The sequence below is a fragment of the Sinohyriopsis cumingii genome, chromosome 12 (assembly GCF_028554795.1).
Source record: "Sinohyriopsis cumingii isolate HCF-2022 chromosome 12, ASM2855479v2, whole genome shotgun sequence".
In the NCBI taxonomy this organism is placed as follows: domain Eukaryota; kingdom Metazoa; phylum Mollusca; class Bivalvia; order Unionida; family Unionidae; genus Sinohyriopsis; species Sinohyriopsis cumingii.
Window position 1 is genome coordinate 109016648 of NC_142972.1, and position 19270 is coordinate 109035917.

At 35.9% G+C, this 19270-nt stretch overlaps 1 protein-coding gene across 1 annotated transcript in view; it reads left to right on the forward strand.

The window, feature by feature from the left end:
- The window catches only part of LOC149787234 (kinesin-like protein KIF13A), a 398962-nt gene that overhangs the window by 91376 nt on the left and 288316 nt on the right, over window positions 1-19270 (forward strand). Inside the window, exon 5 of the mRNA XM_089977741.1 lies at window positions 275-367. Coding sequence (XP_089833867.1) covers window positions 275-367 — 93 coding nt within the window. The remainder of the gene's footprint in view (window positions 1-274; window positions 368-19270) is intronic.

Genomic DNA, 19270 nt, shown 5'->3' on the forward strand with positions numbered 1-19270 from the left:
AGTAAACATTTTTGCTGATGCAACACTGCATCAAAGTAATCATGTTTTAGGTCAGATGACATTTCAATTGCTGCAATAAATTTAGCATGACATTCGGTTGATATTATGTTATAGAATTTCTATACCACCATGTATTTTATGTCATGACTTTTCTAAATTTTCAAAACTTACGTGTTTTGATGAACATTACAACAAATGAGATCTGTAAATTTTAGGTTAAAATGGTAGAATAATTTAAAACATATGAGATAACACATGTACTGACTTTTTGCAGGACAAGACAAAGTGTTCAACTGTTTGGGCAGTGCAATATTGGAGAGGTCTTTTGAAGGGTACAACGGATGCATTTTTGCCTATGGTCAGACAGGTAAAATATATTAATATAATGATGCAACATTTTAAATTTATAGAGGGTAGGATAAAATGGCATTGAAATAAAAGAAACCAAAGACTGTAGAATTGAGGATAATCTTGGGTATGGTCCTGCATACAGATAGATACACAAATGGAGTACATAGTGATCACTGTGTGTAGGTTCCATTATAGTGGGCTGAATAACAAGGTTGCCATTGCAAACAGGTAATATTTATATCTACAGAAATAGTAGAGCTTACCTGAATAGCATGAAGACTTAGATCTTCCATACAAAGAATCTTACAAACAAAATAAATTCTCAAGCCAGTGACTGGTTTAAATTACTCATTGGCAGCATGTATGTGGCATGCATTATGCTGTATCCTAAACTTCATTGCTGATTTTTGAAATTGTGTTTTTGTTGCTGAATTCCAACAAATACATGTGCTTGCAAAAAGTGTGTAATATATTGATACTCAGACATGTTATCTGCACTGAAGTGTTATTTTCTACAGAGATACTGCCTGTTAGTGTTGGTAAAGTATTAAATTTTACACAGATACTGCCTGTTAGTGTTGGTGAAGTATTAAATTTTACACCAATACTGCCTGTTAGTGTTGGTAAAGTATTAAATTTTACACCAATACTGCCTGTTAGTGTTGGTAAAGTATTAAATTTTACACAAATACTGCCTGTAAGTGTTGGTAAAGTATTAAATTTTACACAAATACTGCCTGTTAGTGTTGGTAAAGTATCAAATTCTACACAGATACTGGCAGTTAGTGTTGGTAAGGTATTAAATTCAACACAGATACTGCCTATTATTGTTGGTAAGGTATTACATTCTACACAGATACTGCCTGTTGATGTTGGTAAGGTATTAAATTCTACACAGATACTGCCAGTTATTCTTGGTTTGTAATATGCAGCCATTTTTCAAATGCACAGTCCCAACATGTGTATTTAATGGATATGGCAAACATCTTGAATATTTTTATCTCCTTTATATTTATGTGTTTTTAAAAATAGCAAGATTAGCAAATACAAATGCACACCTGAAGCGATAGGCTGATGCATATCAACACAAAAGTGCTTGAACTGATGTTATCTGAAATCGAGGCTTTTTATTGCCTTTTGATATTATTGGAAATTTTAAAAATTTAACAGAGATCAACTGTAATGGTCCAAAAGTGAGTAATTTTTGGCTTGTTGGATCCAGATTTATTATGTCATGTGACAGGTTTGTCCAGGTACAGTGTTACAGGCATTTACAGGTAAATGATGTCATTGCCATTTAAATGTCTTGGACCTTTTGTTAATTTAATGCTATGCAAAGTAGGGCTGAAATGATTAATCAGTATATCAGTGTATTGATACTTTTTTTGGTATTGATACCCGTGTCGATGCAAGAGATGAAGAATCAATACAAAATTATCCTTACCCAGTAAAAGTTACTTTAATCTTAAGCAGTCATTGCAGTACTTGACAGGTCATTTAATGACCACTTTTATATGTTGCTTTGTATCTTCTTGGATTGAATTTGAATGCTACACTCTCAGTGTGCCATGTGGTGAAATATGTTACTTTCACTTCTGATTGGTTGTAATTGTTTAATTCCATGGTAAAACAATAACGCCCAAACAGAATTAACTGTAATTGTTCACTGTGTGACACACTGGATGGATTGGAATGCAGACTCAAGCCAAACAGATACAAAGCAACATAGGGGCCCTGAGTGGCTGAGTGGTCTAAAGCGCTCTCTGTTACGGATCACTGCCATCTCACCTCTGTCTGCATGGGTTCAAGTCTAGGATTCGGCCAATGTGGGTATGTGAGAAAGCTTGCCAGTAGCTTCTCGTGGTTCGGTGGTTCTTCCCGGGGTTCTTCCTCCACCATTAATACTTGCCGCCATGTATAGCCTATCGTGTGCTGAAAAATGGTGTTAAACCCTACAACAACAAAGCAACATAGATTTGTTGTGAAAAAATGGCTTTTTAATGATCAGTAGAGTACTTAAATTTTATGATGATTTTTATAATCGGCAACTGAACGTGCCACTGTATTAAAAAGAAGAACTTAACACAATCAGCAAAGAGATAGATTCCAATCTGCATGAGTTATATCCACATTGTTAATTTTTTGAAGGGGAGTGGGTGTTGACAATAATTTCCATTTTCAATGACAGAAATGAGTGCCTGTGGCCATGGCAGTTGTTTTGCATCTGTTGGAAATACACTTTGAAGGGTTTTGTTGTTAGTTATCTCTGATCCCACATTCAGCCTTGTTCCAGATAAGGTTTTCCTTACACAAGAAAATGACACTATTTCTTGTTTTGAAGATAACACTGTAATGCCTTCAAACTTTATTTGAATGAAGACATGAAATTGGTAACAAGATTTTTTCATGCAGTACAAAACAAGTGACATAGAGACCAAGATGAGTCCTGCATCTGATCAGATGGTGCAGCCTGAAATAACGTAAAAAGTTGAATTAAAGTCAATGACAGCTAACAGGCAGTATGTTTGGAAGAATTTGTTTATGTATCCTGTCAAGGATGAGAATGGCATATGAAGATATGATAAATATGTGTCTGTCTATAATTCACATATGAACAGATGATAAATTTGTGTCTATCTATGATTCACATATTAACAGATGATAAATCTGTGTCAGTCTATGATTCGCATATAAACAGATGATAAATCTCTATGATTTGCATTCTGGAAATATAACCATTATGTCAGCACTTATTAAATGGTACCACCCTACCACTGACATACCCTCTAAAGATGAATGGCACCACCTTACCACTGACATACCCTCTAACGATGAAATGGCACCATCTTACCACTGACTTATCCTCTGAAAATGAAATGGCACCACCCTACCACTGACATACCCTCTAAAGATGAAAAGACTCAAAATGAGGTTGTGTATCTTAAATCCTACTTAATGTTGAATGATAGTCTTTCCCTTTTAATTACTTAATGTTGAATGGTTGTCTTTCCTTTGTAGTTACTTAGTGTTCAGTGGTAGTCTTTGCCTAGTAGTTACTTAGTATTAAATGTTAGTCTTTCCTTTTTAGGTACTTAGTGTTGAATGTTAGTCTTTCCTTTGTAGTTACTTAGTGTTGAATGTTAGTCTTTCCTTTGTAGTTACTTTGTGTTGAATGGTAGTCGTTCCTTTGTAGTTACTTAGTGTTGAATGGTAGTCTTTCCCTTTTAATTACTTAATGTTGAATGATAGTCTTTCCCTTTTAATTACTTAATGTTGAATGGTTGTCTTTCTTTTATAGTTACTTAGTGTTGAATGTAGTCTTTGCCTAGTAGTTACTTAGTATTGAATGTTAGTCTTTCCTTTTTAGTTACTTAGTGTTGAATGGTAGTCTTTCCTTTGTAGTTACTTTGTGTTGAATGGTAGTTTTTCCTTTGTAGTTACTTAGTGTTGAATGGTAGTCTTTCCTTTGTAGTTACTTTGTGTTGAATGGTAGTTTTTTCCTTTGTAGTTACTTAGTGTTGAATGTTAGTCTTTCCTTTTTAGTTACTTAGTGTTGAATGGTAGTCTTTCCTTTGTAGTTACTTTGTGTTGAATGGTAGTTTTTTCCTTTGTAGTTACTTAGTGTTGAATGTTAGTCTTTCCTTTTTAGTTACTTAGTGTTGAATGGTAGTCTTTCCTTTGTAGTTACTTTGTGTTGAATGGTAGTTTTTCCTTTGTAGTTACTTAGTGTTGAATGTTAGTCTTTCCTTTGTAGTTACTTAGTGTTGAATGGTAGTCTTTCCTTTGTAGTTACTTTGTGTTGAATGGTAGTTTTTTCCTTTGTAGTTACTTAGTGTTGAATCGTAGTCTTTCCTTTGTAGTTACTTAGTGTTGAATGGTAGTCTTTCCTTTGTAGTTACTTAGTGTTGAATGGTAGTCTTTCCTTTGTAGTTACTTAGTGTTGAATGGTAGTCTTTCCTTTGTAGTTACTTAGTGTTGAATGGTAGTCTTTCCATTTAAGTTACTTAGTGTTGAATTGTAGTCTTTCCTTGTTACTTACTTAGTGTTGAATGGTTGTCTTTACTTTGTGGTTACATGGTGTTGAAATAGTTTATGTTCCACATACACTGCCAGCTAGTATTGGTAAAGTATTAAGTTCTAAACACATGCTGCCAGTTGGTGAAATATCAAATTCCACACATACACTGCCAATTATTGTTGGTAAATTATTAAGTTAGGCACACATGCTCCAATTTGGTGATGGTAAATTGTCAAGTACCACACTGGTATTACCTGTTAGTACTGGTAAAACACAAGATTCTACCCATTCTTGAATTGGCTTTGCCTAAAAATGGCACCAGATTAGGCCCCATATTTGACAAAAGGTAAAACTTGTCAATTCGGTATTTCTACTTTGAGAAGTTCACACTTTATGATAATTCGTTTTACAAAGTTATGAAATATATTTATGTCATAATGTTTATCTTGATGAGAAAACCTTCCCGCATAAAATAAAAATAAAAATATTAATAATAATAATAATAATAATAAATTAAATGAACAAAATTACCAGACATATCATAGGAGATATACTGTACTTTACATCACATAATCAAATCTTACGTTCTGATTGACAAACTGTAGGATCTTATCTTAGTAATGTATGCATTTCCTTTGACTCTGGGAAATCTCCTTGGATGGAGCCCTGAGTGGCAGAGCGCTCTAATGCGTTTCTTTTTATTGATCACTAACACAGCTCACTTCTGTCCATGTGGGTTCAAGTCTTGGTTCAGCCAACATGGACAAATGAGAAACTTGCCAGCTTCTTCCCATGAGCCAGTGGTTCCTCCATGGAACTTAACAACTTCTTTTTCCAGTAAAATATATTGGCCACCATATATATCATATCATGTGCTGAAAAATGGCGTTAAACCCACAAAACCAAATCAAGTCACATGGCTTCATTCATTACACTGAACTAGTGGGCACAGTTGCCATGCAGTGATATCATGCTTATAACACCACAGTTGTGACGTGATTCTCTCATTCTGATATTGACTTCTTTCTTATGAACTGTTATTCTACAATATTGTTTGTTGGACAGTGCTTCCAGGTCAAATATGCATGAAATTCTCAGAGGACATTTCTCGGTGTAAGGCATCACTTTGATGTATCTCATTTTCCCTGTGAGGCTCTCCTTTTTCTATTTTTGTTCAGCCATAGTCACTTTGCGGAATAACTAATGTCTAGACTTGAGTAAATAGGCATGAAGCCTGTGTGAATAATCGACAGTCCTTCCTTCACTGATGTGATGACTTCAAAGAAACATGTTCTACTGTATGTGTAATGCAAGCTCGTTGTCTTATTGACATTTAAATTGGTGATGATATGAATAATGAAAGCAGTGAAAGCTTTCTTAGAGTTATAGTTACACAATACTGTAATAATAATAATAATAGTAACTCATGTCATTGGGACTTAAATGCCTGTGATTTAGACAGGCATAGCAGTACTGGTCCATTGTTACTTTTTGAGAGTGCAGAACAGACTGCTTTGTATTGTGAATTGTTTGGGAAATGGACTTGCAATGAAAATGACATTAGTGCTAATAAAGGTGAAACAGTTAAAGTGAGAACATGAAGTGAACACTGCAAGAGAATCAAAACTCAGAATATATATATTTAATGGGGACTCCGTCTTGATTTGGTTAAGGATAATGATGAAAATGGTTCAAAAACTATGAACATAATATCTTGGTGAACTGAGGAGGAGAAATAGTTATTTTGGTTTAACAAAAGTTAAATAAAATGGGGAATTAAAAACAATTTGTGAGCGGAATAATAATTTAGGAGTGTCCTGGACTTGATGCTTTCGATAACCAGAATGCCATACATGCATCCATTTGTAATGTCGAATAACATGAAAAATATATATATATATATATATATATATATATATATATATATATATATATATATATATATATATATATATATATATATATTTGAGACTTAGAATCTTATCCATTTGTTTAATGAAATAAAGACAAGTACTTTTTCATTTCCTTTCTATCTTTTTGAAATTGATGGACTTGCAAGTTTATGTCAGGACTCTATGAAATAGCCTGAGGACCCTTGAGAATAGTTCAAGATTCCACATCCTAAATCTGTTGAGAGCCTTGGTGGGGTTTAGGTTTTTAGCCTTTGACTTTGTCACTGTATTCACCAAACATTAGGGGGCCCTTAGTGGTCGCGTGGTCTAAAGTGCTCTCCATTACGGATCACTGCCATCTCACCTCTGTCTGCGTGGGTTCGAGTCTCGGATTTGGCTGATGTGGGTATGTGAGAAAGCTTGCCAGTAGCTTCTTGTGGGTTGGTGGTTCTTTCCGGGGTTTTCCCGGGTTCTTCCTCGACCATTAATACTGGCCGCCATGTATAGCCTATCATGTGCTGAAAAATGGCGTTAAACCCTGCAACAACAACAACAACTACAACAACACCAAACATTATTTATTGAAGTATGATTGCCTCAGGAGAAGGCAGTAATTTAATATTATAGCCACAGTCAGGGTTTGAAAGAAAACATCATCCTTGGGAGCAATAAACTCATTCTATGTTTGTTTGAAAAATGAAATGTCAGTTACTGAAAGTAAAAGCTACATTTTCTTCTAGTTGGTACATAACTCATCCTCAGTGACAGTCCTCTGTTTGCAATTGGAAAACTGTCAGGTTGTGGCATTTTTGATGGGGTGTTAAATTGGTTGACTTGAAAGGCAGATTGTGCAAATTATGTTGCTGTACAGTTAAATGATTGAATTATTTCATTCAAAACCATCAGAGATAGGACCATTTGTTTTAGCAATGAAAGGTTTGAAAAATCAATATGTGTGAATCTTAAACTACCCTGCATCATCATTTTCTTTACCTTTATTTTGTAATACCTGATGTATAAAGGGAATTTCTTTATAAGATGGACTGACTTGTCTGTGTTGTGCTGAAATACAGGTTTAATATTTGATCAGTCCTTGAATTTATTTAATATTTAATGTAATACCTTTACCATATTTAATATAATAACGCTACCATATTTAATGATATATCTTTACCCTATTTAATGTAATACCTTTTTTATCCTATTTAATGTAAAACCTTTACCTTATTTAATGTAGTACCTTTACCCTTTTTAATGTAATACCTTTACCATATTTAATGTACAGTGCGACCCCGCCATAATGTGCCCTGCGATAACGTGAATTCAGATATAAAGCGGTCGTGGTGTGAATCCCCAAATTTTGTATATTTATTTGCATATGAAAAAATATTTTTTTCAAAGTACGTGAAATAGTGTATAAAAAATGTATTATCATTTTGGGGAAGAGATTGCATATGAATTAGAATATAATACGATTGTGGCATGGTTCCTGAAAATTTAAATACATGTACTTGTATTTTTCTTGTAGCGAGATAAAAATATTTTTTTAAGTACGAGCTATAGTGTGTAAAATGATTATTATCATTTATGGGAAGAGTTTGCATGTGAATTTTAATATAATATGTTCATAACTTCTGAAATTAAACAATTTCACCAGTTTCTTGAAATGTTATGCCAAAATAAACATTATTGGAAATGTTGCTTATTACTGATGCATGAGTAAAAGCCAGTAAGTTGTCTTTGTGACTGTCTTCAATTAATTCTGTATACAATCGTTGCTCAAACAATAGTCAGCATGTGTTTCTTCTTTAACTGCATACACAACCAAGCAGCAGACAATGCGGTGGTTGATTTAAAGAATCTCACAATTTAATAAACATCAAAAAACAAAAGCTGCCAACATGTTTGCTGGGCTTGGTGGTGTTATTAGGTGCAAATCTATTGACCAGTAAATAATGTCCGCTTTATTAACTGGAAATTGAAAGGACATGAAATTATACATGCGTTCAGCTTAATTTTTTTTATAAAAAAGACTAGTGACCATTGCAGGCCTACTGCACGTAGTTCTCGGGTTTTGCATGTTCATGGTGTTTGCTTATGAACTCATTATTAATTTCCTTTTTTTTAAATAAAAATATTTTACCATTATGGTAAAGCAAGTTCACATATGCAAGTTGTTCTCTGCACTTTGTGCAATGATTAGTATAGTAGTTTTTACAAGTTTGTTTCGGTGTTCAGAAAATCTGAAGTAAAAGTTATATGCACTCAGAAAACGTGTTGATTGTTAATTATTCTTGCAGTAGTCATTCAAACGAATAGGCGTATAAGCATTATTATTGGAAATTTACAATGGATAAATGTACATGGAAACACATAAGAGAAAATTTTAGCAATATGAAACTTGTACAGACATCGTTCATAGACCCTGGAACATAATGAACCGTACACATGCTTTGTCTTTCTTAGCCTAATTTTTCCCATTGAATTCAGACACATAATGATCCCTGACAAAATTATTGAAAAGTTTAAATATGTATGCAATTTTTGCAATGGAATTACATGTATTATGGATTAATTGCAAGCCCTGATGGTACAATATCAGATGGCAAGTATATGGTGCTAATACCCTGTTCATGCTATATATTAGACGTTGAATTCGGACACAATGATCTGGGAAAAATTTATTGAATATTGTAAATCTGTGTGCAATTTTCCAGTGGAATTACATGCATTATGAATGAACTGCATGCCACTATGGCACGATAGTAAATGGTGTGGATACCCTATTCATCATATACTTAAGACATGAATGCACGTATATGTGCCAATGAGTTGTTCTCTGAAAAAGTAAAATACTGTAAAACTCCTGCATTAACGTGACCCTGCTATTAACGCAATCCAATTTTGTAAAACCCCACTTACGACGTTATAGCGGGGTTTCCACTGTAATACCTTTATCATATTTAATATAATACTTTTACCATATTTAAGGTAATACCTTTGCCCTATTTAATATAAAACCTTGACCCTATTTAATGTAATACCTTTACCATATTTAAGGTAATACCTTTACCATATTTAAGGTAATACCTTTACAAGCCTTGATACAGATCCTCCTATCTTTTCTTTGAAACTCACTTATTAATGTTTAATTTCAAAACCTCCTTTTTGCTTCGAGGCATTTAGAATAATTCCTGAGGTAACTAAATGAGACTGGAACTAATATGACTTTTAGTTAGTATGCCAGACATTTGACTGACGAGGTGTGGGTTTGAATCCCACCATTGGATTAGCCAGGATCAGCTTATGGGGTTCATCTTTGGGCAGTGCACTCTTCACCTATTGTCAAGGCACTAAGTAAATTGTCTTGATGTCAAACAACAAACTGAACTATTTGCAAAGAGCATGTAAGTTATTCCAAACATGCCTTGTTGGAGGGAGTATTTCAGTCAGTAAAATCTGGTCCTTGTTGATCATTGCTTTCAGACTGATATTCATAGTCAAATAGGAGAATCTGAAGAAATTCCCTGATTTCAGGAAGTTTTAGCCCCACATAAACTGTTCTCAGTTTGTTCATCGTGACCAGGATGGAATGATTTTGTGATGGGAATACATTGTTTCATTGGGGCCCCGAGTGGCCGAGTGGTCTAAAGTGCTCTCCATCACGGATCACTGCCATCTCACCTCTGTGTAGGTTCGAGACTCGGGCTCAACCAATGTGGATATGTGAGAAAGCTTGCCGGTAGCTTCTCGTAGGTCGGTTCTTTCCGGGGTTTTCCTGGGTTCTTCCTCCACCATTAATACTGGCCGCCATGTATAGCCTATCTTGTGCTGAAAAATGGCATTAACCCCTATAACAACAACATTGTTTCATTTAAATTCACTGATATATAAGGGAGTTTTAAAATTTGTTATTCTCTTCCCAGCACATTGACATAAATTCTGCAAGCAGTGATGTTCAGTCAAGCTTGTTAAAAAATTTTATTGACATAAATTAATCATTATAAATTAAAATGACATATTTTGTTACATTGTTTCTTGTCACCTGAGATACTTGAGCAGAGAAAGTGGGATTTTGAATAGGCAAGTAAAAGTCTGAAAGTTGTGAAGGTCTGTGGAGATGACAAGTGATGTTAGATGGTTGTTTTGGAAGGTTGTACTAAATTTATGAAATACAATAATTGATTTTATTGATTAATTGGTTTAATGGCAATCAATACATGGTATCGTATATAATGTAAAGAGATGCACCTCAGTGGTCTGGGAAGGATTTGATCCAATAACATTTGGTCTCAAGTCTACACGCTAAGTACTCAGACACCCTAAGCTTTAAGAAGTATGTGAATGATAATTAAAAAACTCTTGGATGTTACGTATACAGGATTTATTGATCATGGAAAATTTTCAGAGGCAGGCTGGCATGCGATGATCATGTGGCCCATCTTCCTCTTGTGATCAATATGCATCCCTCAGGATGTGGTAATTAGCTGGAAAAAGTGTACATCCTTAGCTATGATCCAAGGTGTTGTGGGTGTGAAGTTGGACAGTGAACAGACCTAATAGTTTATATTGCAGTATTGGCTGTAATGGTCACATTTGTGTCTAAATATTAAGAATGTTGAGTGTAAATGGTCCACTGGCTGTCCTCTTCCGACCTTCAGTTTTATAAAAGGGCAACTATGAAATGATACCGTTAAATTAAATATACCGTATGTACTCACTTATAAGTCAAGTCAAATTGGAAACTGCACAGACCCAGATATGCTGGTGCATAATGTATTGGCATATCTGAGCCTGTGCAGTTTGTTAATCAGTTGAATAAACAACATATACCCAGTTCTGCAGAAGCACTATACTATGGCAGATCAGGATCTTTGTTCTTGCAGTTTGATTGGACTTATATATGAATACATATGGTACATGCAATGGTTTTGTTCTAAGTACATTCAACAACTGCAGTTGAATTCACAGTATGATTCCTATTTGATTGTTCATACATTAAGTGCCAGCTTTACATGTGACATAGTCTGGTTCACAGTCTGTTTAAAAATGATTAGTCTGATGCACAGTTGATGGTTCAGATCCAGACAAAATGCAGACGTGATGAAAATTATGCAAAATTTAGGAGGCAGTAATATTACTGTCAGTCCTAATGCTGCAAATGCAGGCGTGACATTATCTTTAAGTTCTGATTTTAATATGAACTATCATGAGAAGTACCTGAATGTTAATGCCCATTATCATTGAATTTGATGAGGGGCTGTATGTGGAGAGATGATTCAGATGAATCCAGAAAGTCAATTTGAGGTTGATGGAGATGATAACTGTTGACAGTTTTGTTAAACACAACTAGATCTTAGAATAACCTCATTATTTTTTAAATTAATTCATCTTTAATATATCTTGTCTAAAACCTTGACTTTTTGTCATCTCTGACCATATAAGCCCTCTTACCAGTTCTTATCTGATGTGATCACAGTATTAGTACTTGGTTACATAAAATGAAATGGCCACTAAATTTTCAAGTAGTTCGCTCATGGGTAATAAGCTTGATCTAACTTTCGATATTTACCAGTCTTACTTGTTTGCTGTAGAGTCCAACTACAAAGCAACGTAGACCTGATCAACTGGCTCTTAATGTGCCGGAAGATCACGGCCTCTTGTTTGTCCTAATGATTGCTCCTAGCATGTCAGATTTGGGTCTATGCAGTTTTCATTTGGACTCGATTTTCATTGTATCCTGTACGTTTATGAGCATTTATTACAAGGTCTTTTATAGAATGAAATTTCTTCTTCAAATAGAGTGCTTAAGGTGAACAGCTCTTACAGCTGAGATTCTCATTATTGATGGTGATTGTGAGACTGTGCAATTACAACGACTTCTTCAGTCCTGCTGCCCTATTGAACCATTATGTAGAAAACTCTAATAAAAAGAATTGCAGCGGTCAGTGTTGTTGGAGATATAATATCTGTTGCCAGTGTGGTGTATTGAAAAACAAATATGGTGCCAATTATGGGAGTTATCCTATTTAACTGATTCATGTCCAAAAATGATTAAATGTTATTTCCCAAAAATGAATGGCAAATCTATAGGTCAAAGGCTAAAGTTCAACTCGATCAAAAGTGCATGGGACCACTCGGAATATTTGTCTTTGACAGATGGGGTTTATGATTACTCATTGGATTGTTTCTCAATGAGACTGTAGCTGATTGATCCTGGAAAAGCATTTATCTCAAAATAGATTCTTTAATCTTGAGATTGCCTCAATCAGAAATGTTAGGTTTCTGTGTGGGTTCAATACATTTCAGTCCTGTGTACTTTTTGATGCTACCACAGAAATCTGTCTTGAGAAGTTGGGCTTTGATGGGGGTTAAACTACATATATAAAATCTAGTTCAGTTTGTCATTGCAACAGCTAAGGCTTCTGATTGGGCTGGATATTGGCAGCTAGCTTCCAATTTAACGTGTATCATTATGTACATCTTCCAATATGCAATCTGTATTGATAATACATATTTAAATATATTTTGTCAGGTTTGCATATAAATTGTCATGTTGGGCGAGTCAGAGCCATATTACACTGAAATCTTCCATTTATTTTGCATGTAAGAAGATAAAAGTTACTAGCGCTGACAGATGCCAAATTATGATGAAGTGATGTAGTCCATTGTGTTGACTTTATGTTGTGTATGATTAAGTTGTTTATGTGGAAAATGGCTGTTTTCTTCATTTGTTCTGTTTATTATGATAAACTTTGACAAGTCAAACATGGTTGGAACTTTAACAGTTCTTAAAAAAACAGTCACAAATTCTTCTTGCTTATTGGATTCTTAAGTAATGTGGATCAATACCAGTTTATCAAGGGTTTACCGTTTCAGCCTTAGCTTCAGTTAGGATTCATTGGGTTCCAGTCAGTGCTACAGCATGTTTTATTGCCCTAACGTCTTAGGCATCATTAAGGTGAATGCATTTAATATTTTCACTGCAGGAATTGGCAGAGATGATTGGCATCTTTGAGTGTGTATGCATTTAAGTTCTAAATATTTCTACAGCAGGGATTGGTCTGAGATACTGGTCATCTTTAAGGAAAAGTGCATTTTAGTTCAAAATCATTCAGATGTTAGGCACCAATAAGGGTCAATGCATTTCAAGACTTAATTATTTTTATGGCACGAATCTTTAATTGCATAAATCTTCTGAGGAATGTAAGACTTCTAACATGTAGTGTATTTTAGTGCTAGTTTGTATGGAATTGCTACCATACAAATTTGTCTGATATGTCATGGTTGTATAAAGGTCCAGAGCAAGTTATTTGTGTGGTAGGGCCTCGGGTGGCTGAGTGGTCTAAGGTGCTCATCTGTACAGCTCATCCAGTGTATGTGAGAAAACTTGCTACGAGCGTCTCTTGGGTAGGTGGTTCTTCCCAGAGTGGGTTCCAAGAGTGGGTTCCCATAGTCATACCAGAGTGGGTTCCCATAGTCATTCCAGAGTGGGTTCCCAGAGTCTTCCCAGGGTTGGTTCCTAGAGTCTTCCCAGAGTGGGTTCCCATAGACTTCCCAGAGTGGGTTCTACTGCCACCAAATATACTGACTGATGAGTATAGAGTGTGCTGAAAAAGGACGTTAAACTCAATACTATCAACACAGAGACATGCAATTCTGTGACATTGCTACTGTATAAATCTGTCATAATTGTTCCATGTCTATAAAGGTCCAGTGTATTTCAGTCCTATGTGCCCGCTCTGGTGGCCTAGTGATTAGAGCATTCACCTCTGATGTGGGAGGTCACTGGTTTGAACCCCAATCGAGTCAGACCAGAGACTTCTACAAATGGTACTCACAGCTGCCCCACTAGGCACTCAGCAATATGATGTTAGTGTTAGGACTGGTTGGCCTGGTGTCAGAATAATATGTCTGGGTGGGACATAATGCTATATGTCTGCGGCATGATGCCTCAATGCAGACATTGTTGCAATATGACTGGCAAATTGTGTAAGCTAAATAAAAAATCAAAATCACACACACAAATCAGTCCTATATGGTGTTGCTAGTGTAAAACCTGACATTTTATACCTCTCAGTCTGAGATATTTTGACGGCATGAATCTATTTGAGATGTTAATCACATGAAAAGTTGAATGGGTTTCACAGGGTTTATTCTAGATGTGAAAACTGGGTTAGGGATCTGGGAATTCATCTGTTCATTAGAGAATAATGTGGAATATTTCTAAATGTAGGAAGGATATAGCAAAGAAATAAAAGTATGATTTGCAAATACGATCAATGATTTTTGTGCATTTGGTTGAATTTGTGTCGCTATTTCATACAAATTAAGATGAATTTGTGCAATCATACTATAAAAAATAGATCCTGTTTCAGGACTATTATAGCTCTAAGATGAATTTTTCACAGCATTAAGCTGTTAAGAGATGTATATGGGCTCCTGAGAGAGATGCACACATTTCTATCATTCACAAGTACTACTTTATGAGTCTGATAATTTTTGATATATTTACTACCTTGACCTGTGTATAATGTTATGTTGATATTTCATACCTTCACTTGTGTAAAACTTCTGTTTAGATTTCCAACTTAGACCTGTGTATAATATACGTTTATATTTCCTACCTTGATCAGGGCCCCGAGTGGCCGAGTGGTCTAAAGCGCTCACTGTTACGGATCACTGCCATCTCACCTCAGTCTGTGTCAGTTCGAGTCTCGGGTTCAGCTAATGTGGTTATGTGAGAAAGCTTGCCAGTCGCTTCTCATGGGTTGGTGGTTCTTTCTGGGTTTATTCCGGGTTCTTCCTCCACCATTAATACTGGCCACCATGTATAGCCTATCTTCTGCTGAAAAATGGCGTTAAACCCTACAACAACAACCTACCTTGACCAGCGTATAACTGTTTAGATTTCCATCTTAGACCTGTGTATAATATAGATTTATATTTCCTACCTTGACCAGTGTATAACTGTTTAGATTTCCAAATTAGACCTATGTATAATATAGGTTTATATTTCCTACCTTGACCAGTGTACAACTGTTTACATCTCCAACTTAGACCTGTGTATAATGTGCATCAAATTGTGCACTGCCTAGAGGCATAATCTTCTGTTTCTTAATGCACTTGGATCAGGTCTGTACAGTGGACACTTTGATTGCATCTGTGTTAGTACAGCGGACACTTGGATCAGGTCTGTATTAGTACAGAGGACACTTGGATCAGATCTGTATTAGTACAGTGGACACTTGGATCAGGTCTGTGGTAGTACAGTGAACACTTGGATCAGGTCTGTGTTAGTACAGTGGACATTTGGATCAGGTCTGTGGTACAGTGAACACTTGGATCAGGTCTTTGTTAGTACAGCGGATACTTGGATTGTATCTGTGTTAGTACAGTGGACACTCAACATAAAGCGTCTTAGTATCATATGGTGTTGAATACAAAAGAGCTTTGTCTTGGATCCTGTTGTACTGGTTGAATTATATTTGTACTAACTTTTGTATCCGAGTGTAAGGTGTTTCTGCCTCTGTCATGGTACATTTTCATGGGTGTTCTGAACAGTGTTACAGTGAGAATCGCTGTGGCATGGCTCCATTATAACGGGTCCTTCCTTACGCTCCACCTATTAAACTTAGTTATAATAGCCATGTGATCCAGCTATGCAGGTGGTAGCTGCTTCAAATATGAAAATGAGACAAATCAGTTTTCAGTCTCTGGCCCCAAAGATCATAAAACGTATGAGACTGAGTTTCAGGGTGACAATTTTCCTCATATTTGAGGATTTAAATGTCTCAAACATTGCTTTTGAGATCAGCAAAGGTGGGGTGGGGTGGGTTTGTGTCAGGTAGGCACCATGTTATTTGTGTACAGAACACATTATTTATGGCAACTGTGGTTCAATAACACTTGATGATCAGATCTGATCAACAAGCTTCTTATACTTTTGAAGCAGAAACACTTGAGGCTACAGCACTGACAAGCTATTGATTCAAGCAGTTCAGTGATGCAATCTGAAGCACTTTGTTGACCAGTAGCAGCACTTCCAAAACTGCCTCAACCCTACCATGAGTTCCTATGTGTGACAGATTCTTTGTTTAAATACTCTGCCAATTTTTCCAACTAATACAGAATGTATTTGTTATTTAAACAATGCCACTGTCATGTGCCCCCTACAGAATTATTACTAACCCCGGAGAAGGACAGACAATTTAAAGGCTAAACAGCTCCAAGCCCCCAGTCAGCAAAGCCTACAGTCAAGGTGTTAAAATATAACATTAATAAGGTGAAAGGTATAAGAGTTTAATAAACTATATCACAGTATTCAACAATTACAGGATAATTTTACAATTCAATTGCTTCCAATCAGTCCACGACCTATCCAAATTGCCAGTTATTTCATCCTGCGAAATTAAAGGTGAGAGTGTTTCCTTCCCTTGTCCCTTCTGAGTTACTTTTTTGGAACTACCGCCTTGTATTACTTTCTGTACTTCCAGTACCCTTATTTCCCTATCCCAGTTCTCCTTGTTGGCACTTCCGGTACCCTGGTTTCCGTTCTCTCTGCCTCCTTGTCAGTACTTTCGGTACTTTCATTTCCATTCTCTCGGCCATTCTTATTGGTACTTCCAGTACCCCCGTTTCCATCTCTGGCCCGCCTTCCTCGCACAACAGCCTATCTCTACATGCTATCCACATCTTCTCCTCTCAAATCTTTGGGTGGCGTCCGTTTCCACCAGGAAAGTTTCCTGTGGATTAGAAGGGATGTACAAATGGTGCTTTCTTGTTTGAACACAGGAGAATTAACATGTCACTCTCACAGATCTTAAATCATCATAATGGCAATTAAATCATTAGGTCAACTCACACTCACATCTCCACACATGGTTGTCTATAATAAAGGCCATAACAACAACAATAATATCACGACTTCTGATACATACACACATATCCCTAATTCTCTCTATAGTAACTATCAACATCAACAATATTCCTTTGCATTTCCTACTTTACAAATTATAAGAGGGGCCCGAATGGCCGAGTGGTCTAAAGCGCTTTCTATTACGGATCACTGCCATCTCACCTCTGTATGCGTGGGTTCGAGTCTCAGATTCTGCCAATGTGGGTATGTGAGAAAGCTTGCCAGTAGCTTCTTGTGGGTCAGTGGTTCTTTCTGGGGCTTTCCCGGGTTTTTCCTCCACCATTAATACTGTCCGCCATGTATAGCCTATCGTGTGCTGAAAAATGGCGTTAAACCCTACAACAACAACAACAACAAATTATAAAAGATGTACAAATATAAATGCCTAATTATATGCGTACAAGGCCAGCAATGCCTAACTCTGCACAGTCCACAAATATATATTCAAATACAAACAAGTACAAGATCGAACTACTCACTATGAAATTCAATTCTGCACCTTGATGCAACATCGTAGCAGATTTCACCATCCACTTCGATTTTATCCTAACAACTACATACACTGATCTTGATTATTACTAATTCGCTATACACTACATTACGACGTGTTGATAAGACAGCTATACATGGAACATTAAATTTGTACTAAATTAAATGCACATAATAACATATAAATCTTATGGCTACTAGTTAAGAAAGTTAGACAGATCCGGGCAAAGATATTTGACCTCAGAAGCCTTTGTTCCAATCTCGTCTAAAGTCCCTAGAACTAACTTCCCATTCTTTTAATGAGCGCCCAACTTCTGCACTCAGAGCGCAGTCTGGTGTCTCCAACTTCCAATGATCTGCTCTCACCAACATCCAGATGTGCACCGATTCTTTCACAATGGATTAAGCAGAACAATGTCTGGCAGCATGAGAAACCCGCCCAAAATTTGATTATCTTAATTCTGATTGGATATCGGTGGTCTCTTTGAAAATGGCCTGGGGTGGTATCACTGAGGTGTTACAATGTTGGGTTTCTGGCCTCTGTGCCTAAGCCAACTGTTGACATCACTGCTAATTGCAAACAGTATTTCTTGCCCTGTGGCAAGTTTCTTCAGAGGAAGTAGCCGCGAATTTGAAGTTAACGCAATTGCTAATTCATGGACATTTTCTTTGTTTCAGAATCAGTCTAAAGTTGTAATATTATACAATACATATTGACATTACCCAAGTACTTTAAATTATAAATTATATCAGAAGAAATTTATAAACATGTGCAGGAATTGTTAAAAAAAATTCTCACACAACATGACAGCCACTAACTTGATGCTTGTGTAAATGTTATCATAGCTGACATACACTTATTACTGTTGGCTTAATATGTTATTCACAGCCCTGGAGTCAGAACTTTAGATTTTGTGTAAACCAGTCAAAAAGAATCTTTTTTTTAAAATTGCCTATGGGTGCTTTAATTGGCTCATGCTAGAATCACCAGGTCAAACTCAGACTCCAAGTTCTATTATTATCTTCTTTTTCTCCTACAGTTACATATCTAGACCTAATTATATCTGGAATTGTTATGGCAATTGTATTTTTTTCACTGTAAAAGGCACAAAAATCTGGAAGATGATTCAATGAAGTCTTAAACCAACAGCCCCGCACACATACAGTATCAGCAATACATCTCTCTCAATGGTATCAGATGTAATCATCTACTCTGTGGGATGGATGGTCATGCGATGAATGCATACATAAATGCATTCTGTGCATTCATGCATACATCTGAAAGTGGATTAATTTGTTGCTGTAAATGAAATGTTGTTATGACACATAATCATAATAATAACATGTACTGTGTGTGTTGCTGTGACAGCCTATTGATATTGAGTAATAAATTAATAATAAAAAAGTCTGTTTTGAAGTTCATACCGTATTACTCCCCAGATAAGAGTAGGTGATCATCCTTATACAATACTGTGTGTGTTGTTGTGACAGCCTATTGATATTGAGTAATAAATTAATAATAAAAAAATGTCTGTTTTGAAGTTCATACCGTATTACTTCCCTGATAACAGTAGGTGATCATCCTTATACAATACTCGGAAT